A 22,393-nucleotide genomic window follows, 5' to 3' on the forward strand; every position below is an offset into this window, starting at 1 on the left:
GTCTGTGAGACGAGCTGAGTGTGCTGTGGACTGCAGAGTCAGAGAAGTGGGGCTGCCAGAACCCTTTGGAGGCCAGAAGATCGTGAGTGAATCCCAGATGTCCAGCCTCGAGCTACTTTGCTGGACTTTGGTTTTGCTTAGGTGTGCCCGATTCTTCCCTTTGAAATAAGACAGTGCTTGTTTTGGATTTTACAGAAGCCCACAGTTAAGAGACTTTTAAAAGAGACTATGGACTTTTAAGTGTTTGGATTTTTTTTAAGGACTGTGGGGTTTTTAAGGTTGTGCTGTTATGTTGTGATTTAACATCATATCTTGGGGACAGAAATTGGAAAGTTATGGTTTAATAGTGATGTTTGTGTGTCAAGTTGACAAGGGGTCCATTGTGCTGGATAGCTTTAGTGTCAACTTGATACACCTGGGTTGAGGGAGCCTCAATTGAGGAATTTCCTCTATTGGACTGTCTGAGGGGCATCTTCTTGATGAGTGATGTGGGAGGGCCGAGCCCACTGTGAGTGGCACCACCCCTGGGCAGATGGGCCTGTGTTGTATAAGAAAGCAAGCTGAGCAGGGGCCAGGGGAGCAAGTCAGTAAGCAGTGTTCCTCCATGGCCTGTGAGCTCCAGCTCCTGCCTCCAGGTTCCTGCCCTGAGCTCATACCTTGGGCTGCCGGATGAACTGTGACCCGGGACATGTAAGCTAAATAAACCCTTTCCTCCCCAAGTTGGTAGTGGCCAGAGTATTTTGTCACAGCAATGAAGAACAAACTAGGACAGGTTCTATCATGTGAAGTGGACCTTAAATCTAATCTGAATGTGCTTAATTACTCTATGACATCTCTGCCACTATTGAACAAGTAGGCATGTCTTGCCAGGCTGTATGGTTGATAATTACCTTTTTCTTTCAGTAACATACATAGCACCTTCTAGCACTATGAAAGCTAGTTAGTAGAGACCAATGTTGAGGTCAGTACCAGCTTGATTTCTCCTTGTTTGTTCAACAGCTCACATATGTAGTGTCTTCAGCAATTAGATCTTGGCATCAAATTTTAGTGGGTAACCAAGAGTAATGGCAATAGCCAGTATCGTTGGAGGGTCTATGGGACCACATCAACAACTCCAAAAGACAGAGTCCAGTAATGGGAAAGGAAGCGTTAAATGCATTGGGGAATGGGGGGGGGACTGAAAAGGGAGTTAGGGGAGGGACAACTAACACTGAAGACCTTTGGAGAAGCCACATTGAAACCTCCTGTAGGAGCATCTTAAAACATGTACATATACAATATAAAAGAGTTTAAATAGAATTGAACTTTCATCTTAACCACCTCTCAGGAGGCAGAGGTAGGAATATCTCTGTGAGGTTGAGGTCAGCCTGGTCTACATAATGACTTTCAGGCTAGCTTGAGGCTACAGGGAGATACTGTCTCAAAAGAATAAAGGAGAAAGTTATGTTCCATATCATTAGAATTACCACATTCTTTCTGAAGAAATTTTTCACCACTAATAGAGTTTCTTTTTTTATATAGGATGTGCCGATGGGTCAACATAATTTTCAAAATCGCACCTTAAGGTATGGTTTGTCCTTGACTAATTTTTAAAGGCATGTTGCTTGTTATTTGTTTCTGAGAGTAATTATCATCAATTACAGTCACTTCAAAAGTGTCTTTTTTAAAAGAGCAGCTACAGTGAAGAGCTCTATCAAATTACGCCGGGCTTCTCAAAATAGATTAGTGTCTTGTTATTAGGCTCAAGCATGAACGAAAGAAAACACCACCTGGTAGTCTTTTTGCAATGTTAAAGTTTTTCTTGAAACAACTCTTTCTATTCACAATACACAGTTTTGAAAACTGAACTGTTTTCAACTGTCTCATTTCTGCTCAAAATTAATGTTAGTATTGAATCCTGAAGATGAGCCAAGCTCCTCTATGGGTGCCCATGTGCTTAAAAGGGAAAATCTTCCCAAGAATTTGCCCACATGTCCCATAAAAATCATGTCACTATCTTTTATTTTAATTTTTTATTATTATTTTTATTTTATGTGTATGAGTGTTATGCCTGCATGCAGGTAAGTGCACCCGTGTTGTACAATGCCCACAGAGGTCAGAAGAGGCTGTTGGATGGATCCCCTGGGACTGGATATAGACAGTTGTTAGCTGCCATGTGGGTGGTTGGATTCGAACCTGGGTCTTCTGCAAGAACAATCAGTGTTCTTAACCGCTGAGCCATCTCTCCAGCCCCATTATCTTTTTTAGTTAGCCATACATCTCTCTGTCTTTGGGGCTCTGTTTTTTTGTAATATCTGTTTGGTAATTAACCAAACCAGTATTAGAAAGTTGCGATAATTATTGTGAGATATTGACACAGAAGTTCAGGCAGCAAGTCAGGAAGGATGGCTGGGGGTTAAGAGCAGTTGTTGCTCTTGCAGAAGACCCAGGTTTGGTTTCAGTGCCCACATGACAGTTAGAAACCCTCTATAACTGCAGTTCCAGGGAATCCAGCATCCTCTTCTGGCCTCCACAGGCATTGCATGCATGGGTACACTTACACACATGCAGACAAAACACTCATACATGTAAAATTTTAAACTTTTTTTAAAAAGTTGTTAACATTAGGAAACTTTTCCTACAGAAAGGTCAGTTTTAAGTTCTAACATATGAAGAAAAATATAAGATCTAAAATATTTTGTTGAGGAAAGTGCATTGAATCCAGGTAAAATGTAAAGACATGGCAAGGCTCTGTTTTCCTAGAGCCTCTCCACAAGACTGTTCATGGCAATGAGCACTAATTTGTATTTTAGCATAAAATGTAATACTTCATCCTTGTGTTAAAAGTATGATAAGGTTCTGGTATTTTTTTTCGAAACATGATTTTTCAGTGTATATCCTATATTAAAGAGAAAATAAGCAAACACAACCAAAATTTGCCTTCTTCAAGTGGATTAGAATTTGCTGTGCTAACCTCGTAATCGACTTGGCTTGATGTCTGTAATTAGATCATTGAATACGTTCTTGCTTTGGAATGAAGATTGCCCTTGGCCCTTTACAAAAAAGGCAGAAGCAGAGGCCCCAAGGCAGAACACAGAATAAGAATATTCGTGTCTCATTGATAATTCTGTGAGACTTGGGATAAATGATAAATGTGGCATTAGACGTTTGATACTATTCTTATCTGTATCTACAGTCAGATCTGAGCTCAGGAAAGAGCTAATTTTATTCCAGATTAGCAAATCTACCTATTTAGTAACTAACCATCTGGAATGCATGGGATCATGGTGTATCTGAAGACAGGCACAGCATTAGTTAGATCAGCTGGCAAGGACCAACCTGTGCTCTTCATCTTTGCAGGAAATAGTTACCATTTAAAGATAGGTGCCAGTCACTCTTCTCCTTGTCATTATCACATCAACCACCAAGTTTTCTGGGGGGAGGAGCTCTCGTTTTTAGTTAGCACAATTCATTTAGAAACCATCTTATATTATGGTTAAAGATTACTTCTCAGACCAAGGGGGTCATATGTCAGTCTATAAATACAAGTGGGGTTCATATCCCTTGTTCAAACTGAAGAAGACTGACATTTATGCACAATGGTATTAAATACATTATATATAATTAAACTTTGATGTGCCTAAAATAAGACTGTAGTTGTACAAATTATTTAAAACCTGCTAAAAATAGTTGGAAAACTAATGACCAAGCAAACCAATTTTTTGTAGGAAAGTGTCTATAGCTAGCATGTTCCAATAAGGCCTTGGAGCATTGATGTGAATGCCTACTGAGTGTCATAGTTCACAAATAGTGAGTCAACATCTTTACTGTACTTAAACACTGGAGTCAATTCATTCAACCCATAGTGTACGTTTATGCTTTGTAGCCATAGAGAACTGGGCCTAGTATTTACTAATATTTTCACCATTAATATTTTTCTACATAGAACTAAGTCACAAAAGAAAAGATTTGAAGAAGAATTGAATGAAAGGATGATCCAAGCAATTGATGGAATCAATGCACAAAAGTGAGTATTTTTGCCTTAATTCACCGTATGTTAATATTTTAAAAGGATGTCATATTTTCCAAGTGTTTAACAGTCAGCTCTGTTGTCCTTACCATGACAAACCTAAGATGTCTCAGACAATTCATTGATGACAGCCTAATTGTCCTTCATAATAGCTTCTGTTAATTGTATTTCTTTCACATTTTAAACAGTGTTGGCCCTGCTAAGAGATGAGAAATGCTGTTATCTATGTGTAAAAAAATAATTCATTAGGAGTCAGTTTAATACTATATATATTTAGAAGAATAATCATATTAGGGCCTCTCCCGTGACCTATGAGTTACCTAGCCTCAGGTTCCTAGGCCTAATATCAGTGCCAGGTATGGGCTCCATTCTATGAAGCAAACCTTACATCTAATCAGAAAGTGGTTGGTTACTCTCATAGTGTTTGTGCCACTGTTGCACCAGTGGACATACCTTACCAGGTCAGTTGTTTCTGAGTCTTGGTTTCAGTTCTAGTTTTAACAAATCTAAAAGATGTGGAGAACTAAAACAACAATTTGAAAAAAGTGAGGCCCTCACACCCTAGACAGAAAGGTTGTCTGAGCAGCCTTTGCATTTCCTTTAGTCACGTGCCATAGATTATTCAGTTGTGTCACAGAGGACTCGGCTATGTTAGAGAGGACTCAGCTGTGACATAGAGGACTCACCTCTGTCATACAGGATTCAGCTATGTTACAGAGGACCCAGTTGTGTCATAGAAGACTCAGTTTTGTCACTGAGGACTCCCCTGTGTCATAGAGGACACCCCTGTGTCATAGAAGACTCACCTGTGTTATTGAACACTCTAGTTTGTTGTTGGGGAACTCAGCTGTGTCACAGAGAGCAAAAGGAAAATGTGATACCCAACACACTTAGACATATAGTCAACTTTTAAAAAATTATAGTGAGCATCCATGAAAACACTTCAGATCTGGGGGCTGGAGAGATGATGGCTCAGAGTTTAAGAACACCGATTGTTCTTGCAGAAGATCTAGGTTCTAATCCCAGCACCCACATGGCAGCTAACAGCTGTCCATAACTCCAGTTCCACAGGATCCGATGGCCTCTTCTGTCCTCCACAGGCATTGCACGACACGGGTGCACTTACCTACATGCAAGCAATACACACATACACATGAAATAAAAATAATAAATAAAATATTTTTTAAAATACTTCAGATTTTCAATCCTTAGAGTAACCTACTTAATTTGCAGCATGAAAACCAGATTGTCCCAAATAAATATTCAGAATACTTGCAGGATTTATGAAAGAATGGTAAATGCATTTTCTAGAATTGTCTGTCAGTTTATATTTATGCAATACAGCATCCTCATCAAGCAAGAATTACAGTTCCTGTATGTGGTTTGTGTAATTATCATCTCCCAGAGCTCCTTCGTGTGTTCCAAACTGACACAGCCTTCCACCTTCCCCAGTGCCCCTGGTCTCCTGTAGTGTTTGGTAGATTCTCTGTGTTGTTGGCTCTGGGATTCTTAGAACAAATAGCCTGAGTTCTGCTGCACCGGAATCTTCAGCACTTTACAAAGAAGCAGCACAGTACCTGTGACCTACCAGTAGCCAACACCAGGGCCAACATCTGATCCCATACAGCGCAGTCGTCCAACAGTAAATAGCAGAGGATGCTCTGTGTTCCCACAGAATAACATGCATTAGAGGGGAGCGATAATCTTGTCCTTGACAGAGTTTATTAGCTGCAATAGTAAATACTAAAAGCTCAAGCTCTAAATCCAGCCTCAGCATGTGCTCACATAGGAGCCCAGTCTCCCTAAGCTACTTCGCCACATTTAGAGAGTTTGTCCAAAGGGACTATTAGAAAGAACTATTGTTGGCTTTGCTTTATTTTTATTGAGGTAAAAATTTTGAACTGTGAGTTTGCTTTGCATCATTTAGTATTCAAACATGTTAGCTTGAAACCTCCATGTTCCCGTACAGTTTCCTTCTAAAATGATGCTTTGTGTTGCCTTAACCACTTCTGTCATAATTTTTCCAACATGTTTCACAAACAAAATAGAGTAAAACTCCATTATGTACTAGAAACATAAAAGGGAACTGTTTAGAAGCTCTTAGTCCTGTGCTTTTATTTTGCATCAATCGCGTATTGTCGCATCCTCATCATTAGCTCATCTTGGCTTTGCTACGATCTTTGGATCTTTTAATTTCTACTTGAGGATTCCAATGGGGCTCTCGGCTAGTTTACCAGTTCGTTTTCTTCTGCTGTGGATGCAAAACAGTGATTTCTGTGCAGATTGTCATGTATTAAGTTACTCAATTAGCAGACATCAGCTTCTGCACAGCACCAAAGCCACCAACACAGCAGCTTTATTTTCCAGGGAGCACAGGGTGGCAAGGACAGGAGCTCCCTCTTGTCTGATCTTAGAACAGTGACCACGTAAGTTCCAAGCCTACTCCTATGACATTATTATCCTTAACTACACCCGCAGAGGCCCCTCTCTCAATATACCATGTTAGAGGTTAGGCCTTCAACATAGGAAATTGAGAGGGCACAAACATTCAATAGGAAAGTGGCTGCTCACTATCTCTGCGTCCTCGGTGCGTTAAGAACTTATTTTGTGTGAGGGGTGGGGTTGTTTGTTTTGTGTTTGGGGTTTGGATTTGGGGGGGGGGTTGAGATTTTTTTATTATTGTTTTTTAAGACAGTCTCCTTGTAGCCCTAGCTGGCCTAGAACTCGCTATGTATTCCAGGCTAGCCTTGATCTCCCAAGTGCTGGGATTAAAGGTGTACCTCACCATGCTCAGCTTTCTTTGAGAACTTTTATTCTTTTGCCTTTTTTTTCTTTCTTTTTTGCCAGAGTTACAAGGAAGCACTTAACCTAGGGATAGGATTCAGTTTCTTCACACCCTAGACCACTTGGGATGGGAAAGCATTAGAAGACCATGAGTAATGCACACATGGATTTCCTGTCTCCTTCCTTCCTCCTGTCTTCCTCCCCTCCCCTCCCCTCTCTTTCCCTGCCCTCCCCTTCCCTCCCCTTCCCTCCCCTTCCCTCCCCTCTCCTCCCCCCTCCCCCCATCCCTTCAGGCTTTCCTTCCCCTCCCCTCCCTTTCCTTCCCCTCCCCTCCCTTTCCTCTGGCCTCCTATCTCCTTATAGTTCCATGTTCTATGTCTGACCTTATCAGCCCACATAAATCTTTTCTAGTCAAATAACCAAATCAGTACTGTGGATGCATCTCAGTGGAGAGAGCACCAACCTTGCATGTCAAATAGCCAAATCATATTATTAAATCTGACTTTTTTATGTATATGAGTGTAATGCCTGAATGTATGTAAGTGGACCTATGTCATGCAATGCTCAAGGAGGACAGAAGACGGTACCCGAACCCCTGGAACTGGAGTTACAAATGGTTGCTAGCCCCCATGTGCTGGGAATTGAACCCAGGTCCTTTACAAGAGCAGCTAGTGCTCTTAACTGCTGAGCCATCTGTCCAGCCCCTTAACTCTGACTTCCTCACAATTCATTAGAGGGAATTCAGAGTCCACCAGAGGCTTCATAGAGACTAAGTCTATGGGAAAGTATAGCCTTCTTAATCACTTAGACGGGCCCATCACCTCCTGCCTCAAGCAAGAAGCCGTAGGTGAATTTGGTCACTTCCTCGGGTGCTCAAGGCTTGTCCACTACCATGTTGCACTCTGGGGACACTAGGTAGATAAATCCTGGTCCTGAGACCTTCCCGTTTACCTGCAGAACACAGTACCTGGACCCTGGACAGGGGGGACACATGTATAATAAAGGGGGAACTGGTGTTATTTCTACCTTATAAACTTCACACTTATTTTATCTACAAATTTACATTATCTGGGAGCATTTTAAATTATATTTTTCTTTAAAGAAAAATGCTTTATCTGCATGCATTATACTATTTTTAAACTATTTTATTCCTGTTACTATTATTTTATGTGTATAAGTGTATTGCTTGCATGTATGTAAGTGCACGGGTGTCATGTAATGCTCACAGAGGTCAGAAGAGGTTGTCTGATTTCCCCAAAACTGGACTTACAGATGGTTGTGAGCCACCTTGTGGGTGCCGGCAATCAAATTTGGGTCCTTTGCAAAAGCAGCCAGTGCCCTTAACTGCTACGCCATCTCTCCAACCCCATCTGCATGTATTTCATATTCTGATAAAGACAGTTGCAACAGTAAATATATCTAGCATTTGTCTTGGGCCAGTGAGATGGCTTGCCACCAAGCCTGAGATCTGAGTTCATTCACTGGGACTCATACTATCAAGAGCTGATGCCCCCAAGTTGTCCTCTAACCTCCACACATTGGTTGTGGAATGCATGTGCCTATGCACATGCACACAAAGTGAATAAAAATGTAATAAAAAAATTAAGTAGAAAATAAAATTTATCTCAAAACTTATTCTCTGTATCTTTTAGTAGGAATTAGCCCTTGATTCCGATTCCATCCAATAGTGTCATAAAACAGGACAACCAGATAAGTCCATATCTGTTGCAGTAATGAGAAGCACCAAAAATATGTCTTTGATGCATTCAGTTTATAACCCTCAAAGCAGCAGTGTTGTTACAGACTGCACCTTTAATGGTAGCAGCTCTGGAGTACCCTAGTGACTTTTGAGCCTCGGTTAAAATGTTCTGTTGGTAGTTATGTCTTCTGAGTCAGTCGGGCTGCTTATGTTGAAAGTCTGGCAGTGGATGTAAAACAGCCAAGGGGGCCAAGACCCTGGAAATCCCACCTCAGCATCACCACCCCCTGAGCAGTGTGTACTAACCATCACCGTACATGTGAGTCTGCCCCCAGAAACCTAACGAATTGGGAGGGAATGAGTGCTTGTCACACAGAACCATTTCACATCCTCCTGTTCCATGAATCCTCAAAATTCTCCATCATATATCTCTCTAATTCATCACAGAGATACTGTACTTACAACTTCTTAAAACAGACTTGTGAAAGCTGATTATGTGGAAGAATGCATGCACCCATATGATTTTATTTGCTTTTGAATCTGTTATGTATGCCTATGCATGTGATTTTTTATGTTTGTGTCAGCATTATGAACCAGTGGATCATTTTATCAGCATTTGTGGCAGTTTGAGGGATACAGTCATTGTACATGGTACTGGGTTCACATGCAAGTATATGAAATATTTCATGTTCCGCAACTGCTTCCTTCCTGTCCTCACATCCATTAAGCCCTTCCCTTGATTCTCAGACAGATTTCTCTTTTAATTAGTCTAGTCACTATGGAAATCAGTATGGATGTTCCTGAAGAAACTGAAAATAGATCCACCATATGAAGTAGTTAAACCATTCCTAGGAATATACCCCGGGGACTTTAAGTCAGCATATCACAGCAATATTTGCACATAGTTGTTTATTTTTAGCCATGTTTTGAAACCTGCATTCCAACTTTTTTCTCCCATGAAATGAGAAAAATCACAATGAAAGGGTTTTTCTGCGAATGTGGGGAAGCACTACTCTCTCACCCAGAGCCTGTCAGCTTCTGAGCATTTAGGATGCTGTGGTGCAGTGCTGTCCAAAGCTAAGGGTGGAACATCATCTGTACATGCTAAGCCCTCCAGCAGACGCAGCCTCTTTCTGACTTCATTAAAACCTCATGGGTCAATTTATTGACATAGTAGAATCACTTTGTTGGCTTTTCTCCCTATTTAATTTGGGCAACTTTAGCTTCAATCTAATATGACAGTTCATAATACATAATTTTCCAAAAACAGTCCGTGACCATGCATGTTACATTTATAGGTCACAGTAACCATTTCTGGAATCCATACCAAATAAGTTGGTTTTATACACCAAAAGTTACTCAGTTTGGCAGGGCTTACATTCAGGAATGAAGAACGCAAGTCATTTTTATATTAAAAAAAAAAAGAAGAAGAAGAAGAACAAGAAGAAAAGCAGTTCCAGATGTTTGGTTGGAGCTTTGGTTTGATGCTGTCTGTCTCTCATTTCTAGGCAATGGCTCAAGTCTGAGGACATTCAAAGAATCTCTCTGCTTTTCTATAACAAGATTATAGAGAAAGAAGTAAGCCATTTTTCCTCTCAAAGTTGAATGATTTTCTTTCTGAAATAGCAGTTTTTATTTAATTCATGAGAATGGGTGGATTTTGTTGTATACAGCTTTTATTAAATAATTTTACTCATATCTGTTTTATAGCCTCTTTTGATTTTTTCTCTGACAGTTTCATTCATGCGCATAGTACATCCCGATTATGGTCACCCCTATACCCCGAGGCATTATGGCAGCACATTTCTTGTTACCAAGGTCTTTCTTTGACCCGCCAGCATCTCTGCACGCAGAACGATGTCTGAGAACATGACATAAAAGGCGGGAGCCAATGTCTGGCTTTTTCTCAGTGTGAAAATGTCTCAGAGACTGCTTCAAAAAAAAAATTGTCCTGATAAATTCACAATGTCATTACACAAATTGCTTTAATATTTTGACAAAAGTATGAGTTTTATATCCAGCAGCATTTGAAAGCACTAGAAAGCCCAAACTTAATTTTGCTGTGTCTAGATAGGTTCATATTGTGACGCCCAAAGAGCTGGGTTAGGTTGAAGTAAGTAGCAGGTGTTTACTTTCCACACATCTGATAAACAATTAAGTAATTATCACAGGAAAGGCGGTCCCCCATAGTCACCACAGGAAAGGCAGTCCTCCGTAGTCACCACAGGAAAGGCAGTCCTCCCATAGTCACCACAGGAAAGGCGGTCCTCCCGTAGTCACCACAGGAAAGGCAGTCCTCCCGTAGTCCAGCTTTACTTCATTCACCTTCTGTTTTGTCTAGAGAAGGAACAGGATTCGGAATAATCTCGACCGTCCAACCACACAATCACAGGCTCAGTGTGTATGAAGTGATTAGATCCATGGTAGCATTTGCACAACTTCTATGAAAATTCTGTTCAGAAGACTCAGCTCATTGCTTTGTGGATATTGAGAAAAAGCACAGATGATACAAGTCCTTTGAAAATCCATCAGGGTTGGAATTTACAGGCCCGCCTGTCTGTTCCCGATCAAAAAGGTCAATTGCCAGCTTTTTAGTAAAATACTTTCACTACAGGTACCAAATTAATGCTTAATAAAATGTGTTATTAACAATTGTCTCACTCCTGAGTGACTGCAACACTCATTAGCAACTACTCAGTATTGACTGCACCATTATTCCACCTTGCTTCCAGAAGCCCATCTCCTAGGCTCACACCAAAAAGAAATTCCAACTGTCTTTGCACAAGGCCCTGGAGAAGTTAAAGATAAGAAGTAATTGGATGCATAGGATATAATCACATTTCAGCAATTATGCTAATATAGCATCTTCATCAGCATGTAAATTGTCCTGGCTCTTAAGTCACAAAACTCATCAAGAAAACTTTCTAATAAGGAGAGAGCGATCATCGTTAAGAATGCAGCTTTTCAGCAATTGTGTGCACAGTCCCCACGTGTACATATTTGCAGATACGACACTAAAGCAAATTTTCAAGAACATCTAGAGCTAAGTACACTTACATCCACCTGTCATGGCCTGCACTTCCTGCAAAAGAGCCAGTACAGTAAGACACATCAAGAATCATCAAGAGAGCAGAGGGATAGCTTATTTTCAGCACCAAAACCTGAGGAGCTCAAATGCAAGAAATGCATTAGCTTCCTTACAACCTAGGAAACAGTCTGGGCAAATAAAACTGGCACAGCCTGGTAGTATTTGCAAGAGGTTACAATGCCATTGTCATAAAAGTTGATTTCCCTTAAAAATTTTTTAAATATTTCATTATTTTTATTTTATGTGTATGAGTGTATTGCCTGCATGTATGTGAGTGCACCCGTGTCGTGCAGTGCCGCAGAGGTCAGAAGAGGGCTCCAGATTCCCCTGGAACTGGAGTTAAGGAAGGTTTGCAGCCACCATGTGGGTGCTGGGAATCGAACCCAGGTCCCCTACAAGAGCAGTCAGTGCTCGTAACCACTGAGCCGTCTCTCCAGCCCTGGTTTCCCTTAAATCTGTCATGAACTCTCCTTTTGGAGGCCTGAATTCAGTCTCACTGAGGATCCTCCTCAGTGAGGATCCAGGTTCCCCACTGCAGTCACAGGGGTGAGATGATTGTTAATAACACATAGTCCTTTAGACTTTTAATCATTCTGGTCTGTAGTTCCTTCAGCCAAAAACAGGGACAGCAATAGTTTCCACCTCACTGTGAGACTCTGGGCAGGACTGTGTATTTGTTTCATAAAGCCAGTAGAGTACGGACTTCCTGCAACAGAGACCACCACCATCACCAGTGCAGTGCTGCTTACCTTTGTCTTCCTGCCTAATCACTCCTAGTAATTACCTCCTAGCCAGCACTGGTCAGTCTGTGGTCTTGCATCACAGGCACAACCCCTGCTGATTGCAGTGGACAAGAAGGAGCGTCCATGAGCTAGCCTCAGAACAAACCCCACAGACCTTTTGTCTTCCTTCATCACTCAATACTAAGTAACACTGAGATAAACAAGGAAATAAAATGTTAAAATTCATGCATTGCACCTGCCTGTCATTTCCTCTGTACTGTTTGAAAGTCACTATGTGAAAAGTCACGCTTTTTCCCCAAATAATGATAGGCATGAAACTCACTGGGGAGGCTAGACCTTCCTTCATAATGTCCATTGATCCATCCCATTCCCTCAGATTCCTGCTGGGGCATCCCTCCTTACCGTCACGTTTCTATCACATATAAATGAACTTCTGAGTACTGGCGCTCTTAAGTTGTGGTCTTTGCAAGTCAGTGGTAGTTCATCTAAAAGCGGGGAGCTCCGGAGGCCCAAGATGAGCAGTCATGGCGTGTTGATGCTTAAACCTACAAGTTTGGTCTTTCCCCAAACACAGAGTGCTAGATAACTGTGTGCAGCGGTTCTGTGAGGCTCCATTACTCACAGTGTCCTTTTCTCCCTCAGTACCGAGCCACGGCGCTGCCAGCGTTCAAGTACTACGTGACGTGCGCCTGCCTCATCTTCCTCTGCATCTTCATCGTGCAGGTTCTTGTGCTGCCAAAGTAAGTACACATGGTTTTCCCATGGGAGTCTAGGCTGCTGGGCCTCGCCACTGGAGACTGAGCAGATTAAGGTCATGCAAGGATGCTAATTTCCAACCTTACGGACCATTCATCACACCACAATGATAGATAGGTGACATGTGATCTTGATGGTTATGTTGGCCACCATTGCTTAGCTACTATAATTGAATTTTCTGTGGGTATATTCTGACTCATTTTATAAGACTTTCTATAAATAAATTTGATCTTCTTTCTTTGATTTTTGGTGTTACTCTGATTCCCAATCTAGAAAATTTAGACCAGTATTCCTTATCCCCAAATAGCATAATTGCTACACATTCTGTTTCTTTCCTTTTTTTGTATTTAATACATAAGCACTGTGTTTATGTCATTTCCACCCCTTGGTATCCATTCTCTAACTCTTCCCAAAGCCCTCCTACTCCTTACAATTTGATAATCTCTTCTTAGATTATTATTGTTTCATATACACATATATGTATACACATATATACATCACCTACTGAGTTCATTGAGTGGTGCTTGTGTGTACATAGATCTAGGGCTGAACGCTTGGGATTGGTAACCTATTAGGGAACTCTTTCCTGGAGAAAACTGATTCTTCATCCCTCAGCATCCATTGTTACCTGTAGCTCTTCACCTAGAGGTGGGATCTTGTGAAATTTCCCCATCCATGCATGCATGTCAACTGGTGTTGTCATTATGCAGGACTTGTTTAGGCCACCAGGGTGTTGAATTTCATGGATGTAGCTTTCCCTATCGTGTTCTTTGCAGTGTCAGAGATCAAACCCAGGGCCCTAGGTCTGCTAGGCAAGTGTTCAACTGTTGCGTATCCTCAGACTAATAGGCGCACTTCTAATATTCTTAAATGCCATTATTGGGGCTGGAGAGTTGGCTTAGTATTAATGGACTTGCTACACACAAGTTCAGATCTCCAGAACCTATGTTAAAAGCTAGGTGTGATAGCATGCACCTGTAATCTCTATGGTGACAGGGGGTGGGAGTTAGAGGCTGCTGGATCCTGAGCGCTTTCTGGTCAGCTAGTCTAGCCAGCATGGTAAGCTTCAGAAGTTCAGCGAGAGACCCTGTCTCAAAACATAAGGTAGAGCAATAGAGAAAGATGCCTGATGTTGACCTCGACCTCAGGCTTCCACATGCGCATGCACAGAAAAGCGTACCTGAGCACACATGCATGCGTACACACACACACACACACACACACACACACACACACACACACACACACACACACACACACACACACACACACACACACACACACACACAGTGTCATTATTAGATACTGAAAGGGCAAAATCTGGTCTGGACATACTTGTTTGCATTCTGTGAGCTATATTTTGTTCCCCTTGTCTTTGGTCAAGTTGTGACAGGTCAGGCCCAGATGGCCTTTCTTAAGAGAGACCTGGACACAGAGGGAAGAATCAGAGCAGAGCGTGTGCTTTGGGCTGGATCCCTTTATGTCCCACCAAATGGAAAATCAGCCATTACTGTTGCTGTGGAATTGGGGGGCTCTTCTCAGGAACTCTGTCTTGTTAATAAAGGAATTTAAAAATGAACTCAGAAGAAGCTTGAGGACAGTTTTATTGAAGTTTAAATAAAGAACCATAGGGCGGGCAAGCTGCAAATCTTGGAAACCACTGAAGGAGGACGACGAGAGAGGAAGAGAGAAACCCTTGCTATTTGTAAGCAGCCCTGTGGTGGGAATGGGACTAGGCGCTTCACAGAAAGAGTGAGGAAGCCCACAGTGCCTGTGCGCTGGCCAGTGAGTAAGTGACAGAGAGGAGAGAGAGACAGAGAGAGAGAGACAGACACAGAGAGACAGGGAAAGAGGGAGAGGGAGAGACAGAGACAGAGACAGAGAAACGGGGGAGAGAGAGACAGAGAGACAGACACAGAGAGACAGAGAGAGAGGGAGAAAGAGACAGACACAGAGAGATGGGGGAGAGAGAGAGATGGACAGAGAGACAGAGAGGGGGAGAGAGAGACAGAGACAGAGAGAAACAGAGAGATGGGGGAGAGAGACAGAGAGACAGACAGAGAGACGGGGAGAGAGAGAGACACAGAGAGACAGAGAGAGGGAGAGAGAGAAACAGAGAGACAGAGACAGAGACAGACAGAGAGACAGGGAGAGGGAGGGAGACAGAGACAGAGAGACAGGGAGATGGGGAGAAAGACAGAGAGACAGACACAGAGACACAGAGAGAAAGACAGAGACACAGAAAGACAGGGAAAGAGAGGGGGAGAGAGAGACAGAGACAGACACAGAGAGATGGGGAGAGAGAGATAGACACAGAGACAGAGAGAGAGGGATAGAGAGAGAGAGAGAGGTTATACTTTTCTGAATAATTCAGAAAGGCAGGCTTAACCCAGGGCTCCATACTGAGGACAGGTTTCTGAGAAGGAAAAAGCACATTATCCCTTCCCTCTCTTAGTATGGCTTTAAGGTAAGTCAGCCTTCCTTGGTCAGATGATTGACAGGACCAGCTCAATTAACTCTTATGTTCTGGGTAGTTTGGAATATTAGGTCTCCACTACCCAAGGAAGGTGGTTGATTTCTTTTGACCAGAAAGAAATAGCTTTCCCCTAATGGGCCTTAGCCCTGATCAAGGCTACTGTAACATTCCCCCCTCTGAAGTGGTAACTCTAACGTCATGTAAGAGATGGGCTGAAATTGGGACATAGATATAACCCATTTACATTATGAAAACCCAAAGACTCTTGCTCCAAAGCTGCTCACCAGAAGGGGTGAGCATCTGGACTAGAGCTTACACAGCCTCCAGGAAGGGATGCTTATTTCAGAGACAAGGAACTAGAGCTCCCATCTGCTTTGGGTCTGTGCTCAACACCCTTCCAAGTTCTATCCCTTCTTTCTACCATTATGACCTTTGCTTTTGAACTTTCTTAAGAGCAGTACAGGATAACTGACTTTCTTCAAAGAAGCTGATTCTCATTCTATAGTTTAAATAAAATATTTAAAAACTCATCATTCTTATAACAATAAAATATATAGAAAAATCTCTGAAATAATTTTCCTTTGTCATTATTGTTTGCGAAAGCCAAGTAAGCATTTTCAATTTACCAAAATACCATTTATGGTATGCTGAAATTTATCTTGTGTGGTGCAGCCAGGATTTGTGGGGCAGCTGAACTATTTAGATTGGGTGGCATTTTTTCTGATGAAGATGTTCAGCAATTAGGAAGAAGTGCTGTCTTTTTCCCTCTGTACTCCAAAGGATTTTATTCTGGGCACTGAACCAAAACAACGGCATTTATAGAAGTAACAGCCAGGCGAGGCATTATCATGCATGCGGTTCCTAGCTATCTGCCCCAGTTTTGGAGGGGTTCCCACCAGATTTCCTCCTTCCCCCACAAATTAGCATTGGCATACACAGGCCAAAGGAGCCCTTCTCCGCTTGAAACATCTTCAGCGAAATTTCCCAATGCCAGCTGATCAGCCTTCCATTCAAAAATGTCAACAAATTTAATTCCTTTGCAGGACTAGGACTGTACCAGCTGGTATGTGAGAGAAACATCTGTCCTTTACTGGGGCTGCCAGAGGCTTCTGGGGACAGGGTGTTGGCACAGGCATATTGGTGGACTAGGGATTGCCCAGAGATGAGGCCTCATCACCCATGCTGAGAGTGGAAATTCATTCAGTTCTGTGCCTCTGCCCACTGGATAAGCCCCGATACAGTCCTCACATTGAGACGCAGGCTCTGTCACTCGCTGGGAGAAGGAACTGTGATGGGGAATTTTAAAAATCATCTCCAAAGGAGACCAAGGAGAACCTGTTCATAGATTTCAGCTTTAAGAAAGGCCGTGCAACTAAATCAAAAGTTTTAAAAGTCGTTGCATCTCTCCCTGTGTTGGTGTTGATCCTCCTGTCTCCTCTGCCAGCCGCCATCCTTCTGAGATCCACAAACACCCACTCCTCAGCTTCATCACTCGCTGGTTTTTAGCTTGAACAAGTTGACTCTTGAACATAGCCTCTTTTGGACGCCGCACAAGCCCCCTTTCCTGCCGGTGGTGGCTGCTGCAGAACCCAGAGGAAGGCCAGTGGCTTCCCACAGCCCAGGATCAGGGTCCCCTGCCTGCCTGGTAGCCTTTCTCACACTGCCTTCCTTCCTTCATCTTTTATCATAGTCTGTCTTCCTTCTAAAGTGATTTTTGATGTGAAATATTTTAAAGATACTGAAAGTACAGAGATTAATATGAGAAACACCCAGTGTCTGAAACTCGCAACTGCACGAAGGACGGGCTTCCTCCTGCAGAGTGTTAATTTAGGTGTGCTTCCATTAAGCAGCATATATTATTATCTTTTTAATTTGTTCCATCAGGTGTCCTTCATGTTAGTGAGACTTTATTCCGCCTGTATTTCCATGGCACTTGTTAATGTGTCCGCCCTCACCTCTACCATCATAACCTGTGTCAACCTTGCATTGATCTGGATGCATTTTCTTAACTTTTAAAGGATTAATGAAGTTCATTTATCCTTTTGCTAATCATGAAGCCTATCTATTCACAAATACAATGCATAGGGGATGTATTCCATGTCCTGTTACTGCTAATGAAATATCCCCTTGTAGAAAATCTGTCCTTTTTTTCTGAATCCTTTGTTTCCTCTGGTTTTTATTGTTTTGTTTTAAATGCTTGTTTGTTCTTCTGCGCCTGGTTGACAAGAGTCTCTTTTCTTCTGTCTTCTCATATCTTTGTTCAGTTTCCTAATGTCATCTGCCTGCACCTCCCTACATTCTGCCTCTGTTCTCTCTATTTTTCCATTCTGGAGCTCTTATTTCCTGTACATTTATTTTTTGTACTAAGCTGAAAGTTATGCAATTTTTCCAACACATTCCACCACTTTATATGTTCGTATTACATTTAGCTAAACTCCATGTCCACCTAATGCTTATAATTTCAGTGTGTGTCTGCTGGGTTCTTTTGAAAATCTGACTCTTAATAGATAGAAGCCCACATTTTGTATATGGATTTTGAACATTGGTTTTCTTTCTCTGCAGTGATGTGTGAAGTATCACTGGTTCATGAGGACGTGGACTGCACCATTTAGTCTTTGACTCTCTCATGGAGATGCGTCTCCTTTTGTCCACAGGGCTCTGGCGCTCAGCAAATGTGTGCATCTTCACATAAAAAGCGTCACTGTGGGACAGTTCTCAGGGCAGGTGCCATTGAGATTCACCTGTTCAAGGCACTTTCACGTAAATCCTTAGGTGGAGATCACTGTACTTAGTAATCATAGAATTTGCATCAACCTTCCTGACACAGAACAGGATTCGGATATGGGTTTTTCAAAGATGTGTTTTTCTACTCAGGGCGCCCAAAGTTAGTTTTCTTCTCTGAGAATTGCCACGCTGTTCTCTATCTTCTTGTGGGATAGAATTTCATGATTCCTTATTGTAGTTTAAAATTTCTCAATTCCAGTTCCCAGTTAATCAGATTCCTAGAAGCATCTCTTACCTTACATTACATTAAATCTCAGATTACACAGTGTGCACCCAGCGTGGGTTACCTCAGATTCGTTAAGCATCAACACCCTTCAGTACTCTTACTGTCAGCACCTTCTTACACCTATCAGTTTTCTTTCCTATCTAATGTGTGAAAAATCATTTTGCTGTATTTTGTAAAGTTTTTTCACGAGACTAGTGTTACATCTCACTTTCCTAACACACCATTAATTATTTTCTTACTTTATTGTGTTATATGTATACAGTTTTATTGTTTTCAAAAAGCCCCCTCATGGTAGGAGCTGAGAACACAGCAGACCACTGGAAAGTGCCTGATTTGGCCTCTGCCTGGGATTGGGGCCGAGAGAGAACTCAGCAGACACCCTGAGAGCACCTGATCTGGCCCTTCCAGTTATAGGGGCTGAGAACTCAGCAGACCGCCCGAGAGCGCCTAGTCTAGCCTCCTGTTAGCAAACAGCCCAAAATGTGCTTCGAGTACGTGCTAGCAGGGGTCCAAATGTTAGAAGGAAGCCTGAGTGTACCTGACTGGAGCCTGACTTGGGCCTCTGTGGGAGCTCCTGAGTAGCTGGACTGAAGCCATCTGTTCCTTCCAAAATAAAATATGAAAGAACCTGAAACCTAGACCAAGCAGCTTTACAAAGCCAATAAGAAAACAACCAAGGCCCACCAATAATACAAACAGAAAAAGACTTCAACTCAACAAAGGAAGGCTTGAGTTTCATACCAGAATCACAAACAACAAAAGAAATCCAAATGCCAAAATCACAATGGAAAAATAGTAACAGGGAAAACCAAAACGGCATACTTCCACCAAACCCAAGCAGTCCTCTAGAAGAGTTCTACAAGGAACACCCCCTTGAGGTAACCCAGGACACAGAATTTAAGTAAAGAAACAATAATAAACATGATTAAGGAATTAAATGAATTTAAAGAACACACAAAAAAAAAATCAAAGAACTAAAAGAAGATAGTGATGAACTTCTGACTGCATTCACAAAGAGTTAGAAACATTGTTGAAAACTCGGGCTGAAATGAAGGAAGTGAAAAGCTTAGTAAGCCAACTTGAAACAACAGAGGAAAGCCTCACCCCTAGAATGAATGAAATTGGAAACTATACCAGCACTGGAGGATAAGGTTGAAGAATTGGACCACTCAATCAAAGAGTATGGGAATTCTTTTAAAAAAAAATCACAGGAATGGAATATGCAGGAGATGTAGGGCACCATGAAAAGACCAAATCTACATATCATAGGCATAGAGGAAGGAGAAGAATTTCAGGTTAATGGGATTGACTAGATTTTAAACAGGATTGTAGAAGAGAATTGCCACAAATTAAGGAAAGACATGCCCATACAAACACAAGAAGCACATAGAACACCAAATAGACAGGAATAGAAAAGAAACTCCCCACGGCATATCATAGTAAAAACACTAAATACACACAACAAAGAGAGAATACTGAAAGCTGCAAAAGAAAAACAACAAGTCACATACAAAGGAAAGCCCATCAGAATTACAGCTGACATATCAATGCAAACTATGAAAGCCAGAAGAGCCTGGACCAAGGTATTTCCAGTTCTACATGACAATAGATGCCAGCCCAAAATACTTTACTCAGCAAAAATATCTATTACAGTTGAGAGGGAAAGAAAGATCTTCCATGACACAAATAGTTTGAAAGAATACATGTCCACAAAACCAGCCCTTCAAGGAATACTTGAAGCAATACAGAGAGCAGAGAGAGAAACAACTATACCCTAGGGACAACAGAAAGAAACTAAATGAAGGTATAATTGTGGAAACACAAAATTAGACAAAGAATGCAAACAGTACTCAAAATGACGGCAACCAATACCCATCTTTCAATTATAACTTTAAATATCAATGGACTGAACTCCCCAGTCAAAAGACACAGGCTAATTGAATGGATTGAGAAATAAAATAGATCTTTTTGTTGTCTGCAAGAAACCCATCTCACATTCAAGGACACACACTACCTTAAGGTAAAAGGATGGAAAAGAATATTTCAAGTAAATGGCACTAAGAAACAAGCATGGGTAGCAATTCTAATATCTGACAAAATAGACTTCAAACTAAAAGTAATCAGAAGAGATAAAGACGATCACTTCATTCTGATCAAAGGAACAATTAACCAAGAAGATATTACAATCATGAACATATATGCACCAAACTCCAGTATACCCAAATTCATTTTTAAAAATCAAAAAACACTACAGGACTTTAAGACACAGATTGATCCCAACTCAGTAATAATAAAGGACTTCAATACCCCACTGTCTCCATTCAGCAGGTCAATTGGACAAGGAATAAACAGAGAGATGTCTGAATTAAATGATACCATACATTGGTATGGTATCAAATGGACCTAACAGACATCTGCCAAATATTCTACCCAAGCACCAAAGAATACACTTTCTATTCATCACCCCATGGAACTTTCTCAAAAATTGACCACATACTAGGGCACAAAACAAACCTCAACAAATACCAAAAAACTGAAATAATTCCATACATTCCATCAGAACACAATTCAGTGAAGTTTAAGATCAACACTAGAAGAAGCCCTAGTCACTACATGAACTCATGGAGATTAAACAACACACTCCTGAGTGATGAGCGGGTCAAAGGATAAATAAAGAAAGAAATAAAAGTATTCCTGGAATTCAACGAGAAGGACAATACAACACACCAAAACCTCTTGGACACTTTAAAAGCAGTCCTAAGAGGGAAGTTTATAACTCTAATTTGCCTACATTAAAAACTCAGAAAGGGCACAAATAAATGACTTAACATTTCAACTCAAGACTCTGGAAAGGCAAGAACAAATGAAACCCAAACCCAGCAGAAGAGAAGAAATAACAAAAATCAGAGCAGAAATTAATGAAATAGAAGCAAAGAAAACAGTACAAAGAATCAATGAATCTAAGAGCTGGTTCTTTGAAAAGCCAAACAATATAGACCCTTAGCCCAGTTAGCCAAAGAAAAAAAGAGCAAATCCAAATCAACAAAATCAGAGATGAAAGGGGAAACATCACAACAAAAAACCAAAAGATTTATAACATTATAAGGGAATACTTTAAAACGTATACTCTATTAAATTTGAAAATCTAAAAGAAATGGATGGATATCAAAAATCATGGGAACCACCAAAGTTAAACCAAGAAGAGATTAACACTTTAAACAGACCCATAACATATGAGGAAATTAAAACAGTAATATGAAGCCTCCCAACCAAAAAAGGCCCAGGCCCAGATGGATTTACAGCAGAATTATACCAGATGTTTAAAGATGACCTCCAACCAATGCTACTTAAATTATTCAAAATGATAGAAACAGAGACAGAACTCCCAAATTCCTTCTATGAAGCCAGCATCACTCTGATACCAAAACCAGGAAAGACACAACCAAAAAAGAAAACTATAGACCCATATCTTTAGTGAACATAGATGTAAAAATTCTCAACAAATTACTCACAAACCGCATACAGATGTACATCAAAAAAACTCATTCACAATGATCAAGTAGGGTTTTTTTGTTAATTATTTATTTAATAATCACATACTTAGAAGAAGCATTTCATCACAACAGCATTGACATATTCAATAACAATTTTCTTAGATAAGATGCCTCTTTTTCAGAATTGGCTGTAAATTTTTAGGTTTACAGTTGAATTATTACAGTTACACAATATTGTACTCAGTATAAACTCTATAAGACATAAAGTTAAATGAGGTTTTAACCTTTAAAAAAATCTCCATTTCATTATTAAAATACAGTTTCATACAGAAAA

The 22,393-nt window shown here is 41.0% G+C and overlaps 1 protein-coding gene across 2 annotated transcripts in view; it reads left to right on the forward strand.

Annotated features, from left to right (window-relative positions):
* Window positions 1–22,393, forward strand: part of Adcy2 (adenylate cyclase 2) — a 447,994-nt gene that overhangs the window by 323,144 nt on the left and 102,457 nt on the right. For both annotated transcript variants that reach the window (XM_008834578.2, XM_008834577.2), the window contains exons 11-14: window positions 1,522–1,565; window positions 3,926–4,006; window positions 10,001–10,070; window positions 12,966–13,063. In XM_008834578.2, coding sequence (XP_008832800.1) covers window positions 1,522–1,565; window positions 3,926–4,006; window positions 10,001–10,070; window positions 12,966–13,063 — 293 coding nt within the window. The remainder of the gene's footprint in view (window positions 1–1,521; window positions 1,566–3,925; window positions 4,007–10,000; window positions 10,071–12,965; window positions 13,064–22,393) is intronic.

This window comes from Nannospalax galili, unplaced genomic scaffold (genome assembly GCF_000622305.1).
Source record: "Nannospalax galili isolate Female #2095 unplaced genomic scaffold, S.galili_v1.0 scaffold197, whole genome shotgun sequence".
Lineage (NCBI taxonomy): Eukaryota > Metazoa > Chordata > Mammalia > Rodentia > Spalacidae > Nannospalax > Nannospalax galili.